We start from the raw sequence: 6,000 nt of genomic DNA on the forward strand, positions 1-6,000 counted from the left end.
AGTATTTCCAACCACCTAATAAAGGTGTAGATGGTGGCTTTATAGGCCACTTGTTTATTAAGGCAATTATAAAACATGCTGTAATGGTCAGGTGCTGGTGGCTTGCACCTGTAATCCTAACTACTTAGGAAGCTGAGATCTGAGGACAATGGTTTGAAGCCAGCCCAGGCAGAAAAGTCTACAAGACTCTTATCTCCAGTTAACTACCAGAAAACCGGAAGTGAAGCTGTGGCTCAAAGTGGTAGTATGCTAACTTTGAGCAGAAAAGCTCAGAGACAGCACCCAGGCCCTGAGTTCCAGAGCCACAACCAACTAAAAATGTTGCAATAGCCAGGTGCCAGAGACTCAAACTTGCTGAGATTTGCCGGTCATGGTACGAAGCCAAGTCTTATCTCTAATTAGCCACCAGAAAACAGAAAGTGGAACTGTGGCTCAAAGTGGTAGAACACTACTAGCCTTGAGCACAGAAACAGCACCAAAGCACTGAGGTCAAGCTCCAGAATTGGTACACACACGTACACACACACACACGTACAAACACACAAACACACATTGTATACAAGGAAGAAGCAGGGGTAGGGAAGATGATCAAGTAGGTAATTGATAGTGCCTTCCACTATTGACCAGACTACTCTCAATAAAATGAAGAAAACAGAACTTATTCTATACAATGGCAATATCACACAAATATCAGAGAAAACATGCTCCACTTAAGAAGTTATTACAACAAACATAGTAGTGCATGCCATTAATCCCACTACACAGAAAGCGAAAGCAGGAGGATCACAAGGCATTCTAGACTACATAATAAATTTGAGGACATCCTGGGCTACACAAGAAGAGCCAATCTTAAAAAAGAGCTGGGCACCAGTAGCTCACCCCTATCAATCTAGCTACTCAGAAGGCTGAGATCTGAGGATTGCAGTTCAAAGCCAACCCAGGCAGGAAAATCTGTAAGACTTTTATCTCCAATTAACTACCGAGAAAATCAGATGTGGAACTGTGGCTCAAAGTGGTAGAGCGCTAGCCTTGAGCAAAAAGAGGCTCAGGGACAGCACCCAGGCCCTGAGTTCAAGCCCAACAACAAAAATCCTTTGCCTATCCTCACATTCCCCACCCCAACCCTGGCAAGCACAGAGTTTCTGGCTGTCTCCAGAGATGGATCTTTCCAGAATGGCATAGAGTCAGACTCTTAATCATAATAGCACTTCCAGTGAATGTGAAGGAAGGAAGGAAGATATGACACTACTACACAGGCCCAGAGGTTGAAAAACAGATCTGCACGAGCTTTCCCAGAAACAGGCCTCTAAGATTCACTATGCCCAAAGATGGAGGCCAAAGTTGGAAAATCTGGGCTGACGCCCTACCTCCTCCTTTACCTTCGCTATGGCTGAGTGCCGCCCATGGAGACAGGAGCCATGTGAACACCAGGAGAGGAAGACTCATCCTCACGTCTTAGTTTTACCTAGTGTCTGTGGTGTTTACAAAGAATTTACTAGAATTTGACTACAGAAATGGCTTCTAACTACTGCTCATGTGCTGGGGATTGCTGAGAGTGTAGGCCAGGGCGGCAGGGCCAGGGAAGATCAGCTCACAGTTCCAAGCTCTTTGCCCTGGCTCAGAGCAAAGAGGGGAGGGAGAGGAGCAGTCCTTCTACTCAGAAGCAACAAGCTCCCAGAGGACCCTATGAGGGTCATCCAGGGACAATGTGTAGCCTATGCCAACCTTCTGCAAAGAACAGAAACACTCGTGAAGTTTCTCACATGAGCTAGCCTCCCATTTAGCCATGGACCATTTGGAAATGAGAGGATTATTCACCTCCAGGTCCAAAATCGAACATAAAAGGTCAACATGGAACAAGGGGAGGCGCAGGGCGAGGGAAGGAGGCACATGACTGGAGATACATCCTGACTTACTTTTTGGTGAGCCGAGGGTCCAGAGGAGGGTGCTGCGCTCCGTACACGGGCTGGATGCTAGAAGCAAGGAAAAAGGAAGTAGGCAGGTGTGAGGATGCTCGATGTGTTGGCTGAGTACCAATTACCACAAAACTGGATAGTACTTTAAGACATAGGAACAACCACACCAAGCCATCCCAAGAGCCTTTAAAAACATCTTCAACATTGTGAGAGTTCCCTGATGGTCAGCAAGTCCCTACTGTAAGGACGGCAGTGTGGCAGGTAACGAAGAGCAGAGTTCAAATGCTGGTTCTGTCGCCCACACTACTGCGAACTGGCACCAAGCTATTAGACATCGTTAAATCTATTCTCTCAAGCGGGGCGCCGGTGGCTAATGCCGGTAACTCTAGCTACTCAGGAGGCTGAGATCTGAGGATTACGGTTCAAAGCCAGCCTGGGCAGGAAAGTCCGTGAAACTCCTATCTCCAATAAACAACCAGAAAATTGGAAGTGGCGCTGTAGCTCAAGTGGTAGAGCGCTTCGCCTTGAGCTGAAGAGCTGAGGGACAGCGCCCAAGCCCAGAGTTCAAGCCCATGACCGATTAAATACATAAATAAATCTATTTTCTCATCAGTAAAATGGAAAAATTGCTTACCTCACATGACTCAAGAAGGGAAAAGTGAGCTGAGGAAGGGTGCAGGAGGGGTGTACAGTGACACGGACACTTGAAAATGTTTGGTTATACCCAGGAATTACACAAACATGGGCCCCAACACCAGTATTTTCACTCACAAATGGAAATACATTGATATATAGATATAAAGCTACTTAGTACACCAGAGGCCCTCAAACCCCAATCTAGAAACACCTCAATGTCCCCTGACAGTGTGTTCCTATAACAGAATGACTATATAGCAATGACAATACATGAAAGAAAGCTGCAAGGAACAATGTGGGAGGAGGAGCTCCTCAATAGCACACAGTGAAAAAAAAGAGGTAAAGGCTGGGAAGGTGGCTCAGTGGTAGAGCGCTTGCCTTGCATGCAGGAGGCCTTGGGTTAGATTCCTTAGCACCACATAAACACAAAAAAAGCCGGAAGTGGCGCTGTGCCTCAAGTGGTAGAGCGCTAGCCTTGAGCTGAAGAGCTGAGGGACAGCGCCCAGGCCCAGAGTTCAGGCCCACGACTGGACCCCAAAAAAATAAAAAAAAAAAGAGGTAAAGTAGCAGAGAGTAAATTGTGCAGCTGTCACAAAGTCATGCACACTGCTTAGGGGTGTGCACATCCTCAAGTTGCTGACGTGAAAGACGTAGCTCTGGGGACAAACACTTTTCCTCACTCGTGTTTCATGTGCTTTTCCGTATGTAACAGGTCACAATGAAAAGGAGAAAAAAAATTCAGTGACCTGAGAATAATTATGTGCCAAAGCAAACTGATGTCCATGTATAATAAGCAACAGAAAAACCACTTTCAGTAGGTCAGAATTTAAGGATCTCCTTCTGCATAGAGACTGTGAGATAGCTAGGCACCGGTGGCTCACACCTGTAATCCTAGCTACTCAGGAGGCTGAGATCTGAGGACTGCGGTTCAAAGCCAGCCTGAGTAGGAAAGTCTGTGAGACTCTTATCTCCAATAAATCACTAGAAAACTGGAAGTGGTGCAGTGGCTCAAGCCGTAGAACACTCACCTTGAGCTGGAGAGCACAGGGACGATGCCCAAGCCCAGAGTTCAAGCCCCATGACAGATGAGAGAGAGAGAGAGAGAGAGAGGTTGCGAGATGACAGAACACATCTCTTCCTAAGATGAATGGAGAAACCCTGGGAAAAGACCTGCACATACCACCTAACCGACCAGACCTTATGACCAAGTCTCAAATCTGAGACTCTACCATAAGGTAGAGGAAACCATAAAAGTGGTTTAATGGACAACGGTTCAAACCAGGAGAGGGTAAAAAGCAGACAAATACATCAAGCTTTTGCTAACAGAGCACAAAGGACACTAAAGCTGAAAGCTCAAGAATGTTTTAAAATAGAAACAAAGGCTAATGAACAGTGTATGTAAACTCAGAACAGGTGGAGAGAGAAGGAGCAGGAAATATAACTACTAATTTCATAAATATTTATGGTGGGGTGGGGGGTCAGTAGATATTTTCTGAAGAAATACGGTGGGTGTGAAGGCAGAAATCTGTAATGCCAGAACTTGGAGGCTAAGTGAGGCAGGAGGTTCTGGAGTTCACTGCCCTGTGTCAAGGCCCTGACTCAAAACCCACTCAGATGGCCTAGGAATGTGGCTTAGTGGTAGAGTGCTTGCCTAGCATGCATGAAGCCCTGGGTTCCATGCCTTAGTACCACATAAACAGAAAAAGCCAGAAGAGGCACTATGGCTCAAGTGGTAGAGTGCTAGCCTCAAGCACAGAGAGGCTCAGAGACAGAGCCCAAGCCCTGAGTTCAAGCCCCAGGATCAGCAAAAAACAAACACACACACACACACACATTTAAAGAAAAGAAAAACTGAGTGTTAATGGCTCAAGCTACTTAGGAGAATGAGATCTGAGAATCAAGATTCAAAGCAGCACAAGCAGGAAAGTCCATGAGTCTCTTATCTCTAATTAACCACTACAGATTTGTGAGACTCTTTTTTTTTTTTTTCTGCTTATGTGGTGCTGAGGAATCAAACCCAGGGCTTCATGCATGCAAGGCAAGCGCTCTACCACTGAGCCACCTTCCCAGCCCCTACAGATTTGTGTTGAAACATTCACAAATACCCTAGAGTGAGTACACTTGAACTCTCCAAGTCCACAAACCCTTGTAGTAAAACATTAAAAAAATGATACAATAAACTCTGCAGGAAGATATCAATGAGCCAGTGAGGAGAGATGACTAGATAGAAAAACCAAGAAGGATCCCAAGGTCTTCTCCCTAAAGATTATATAGCCACCTGCCAGTAAACTGTGCAGAGAAAACCCAAACCTAATTGTGCAGGCTTAAGGGCCAGAGCCCATCAATTACCTAGGAAAGGATCTTAAACTCACAGTGGACTATTTTTTTAAAGATGTCAGCCATATGTGCTGGCACAGCTAGAAAGGCTAAGATGAATGATGGACTCCATCAGCAAAGGTATCAGGGCCCAAATTGAATTTGTTAACATGTTCCTGAACTAAACCATGATGTATCTGAATCTGGAAGGCTTTAAATAATAAATCAGTTTATTGTACCTCAGAAAAAGACACACAAGAAGTTAGACAAGAAAAAGAAAAAAGAAGCCAATATAATCACACAGGCTAAATGACAACAGACAGCCAAGCAGTTCAAAAGCTCTATTTTTCTGATGTTCACAAGGTCTCCACCTTCCAAACACATCCCAATTGTCAAAACAGCATCTTTGCCCTTCTCTGGAATGCTTTCTCTTCTCTACATCCACCCTGCAACACTCTCCTCAAATGCAACCCTACCACAAGACTTCCCCTGCCTTTCCCCCAGTGCCCAGGCCCTCTCTGACTCCCTTGCACAAATCAGGATGAGATAACTTTAACAGGTGAGATTTAGATCAGAACATAAGCCACAAGGTAGGTGTTCAACAGGAAGGTGTGTGTGTGTGTGTGTGTGTGTGTGTGTGTGGTGTGTGTGTGTGTGTGTGTGTGTGTGTGTGTTTGCCAGTCCAGGGGCTTGAATTCAGGGCCTGGATGTTACCTCCAAGCTTCTTTGCTCAAGGCAAATGAAGCCTATACCACTTGTCCACAGCTCCACTTTTGGCTTTTGGAGGGTAGTTTATTAGAGATAAGTCTTACAGAGCCTCTGCCCTGGCTGGCTTTGAGTCACAATCCTCAGAGATTACAGGTGTGTGCTACCTGCACCCAGCTCAACAAGCAGCTTTTAAAGGAGATATTATAGAATTGGAACCCCCAACTCTCCCCTCCCCCATTTCAGACCTAGAAAATCACTCTGCTGAGCCGGGCGCTGGTGGCTCATGCTTGTAATCCTAGCTACTCAGGAGGCTGAGATCTGAGGATCGCGTTCAAAGCCAGCCCGGGCAGGAGAGACCGTGAGACTCCTATCTCCAATAAACCACCAGAAAACTGGAAGTGGCGCTGTAGCTCAAGTGGTAGAG

At 45.8% G+C, this 6,000-nt stretch overlaps 1 protein-coding gene across 2 annotated transcripts in view; it reads right to left on the minus strand.

The window, feature by feature from the left end:
* Tbc1d22b (TBC1 domain family, member 22B) overlaps positions 1 to 6,000 on the minus strand; it is a 62,838-nt gene that overhangs the window by 44,363 nt on the left and 12,475 nt on the right. For both annotated transcript variants that reach the window (XR_001175583.1, XM_013029652.1), the window contains exon 2: positions 1,917 to 1,973. Coding sequence is in view for 1 of the 2 variants with exons in the window: in XM_013029652.1 (XP_012885106.1) it covers positions 1,917 to 1,973 (57 nt within the window). In the remaining variant the exon portion in view is untranslated. The remainder of the gene's footprint in view (positions 1 to 1,916; positions 1,974 to 6,000) is intronic.

The sequence above is a fragment of the Dipodomys ordii genome, unplaced genomic scaffold (genome assembly GCF_000151885.1).
Source record: "Dipodomys ordii isolate 6190 unplaced genomic scaffold, Dord_2.0 Scaffold120, whole genome shotgun sequence".
Taxonomy (NCBI): Eukaryota; Metazoa; Chordata; class Mammalia; order Rodentia; family Heteromyidae; genus Dipodomys; species Dipodomys ordii.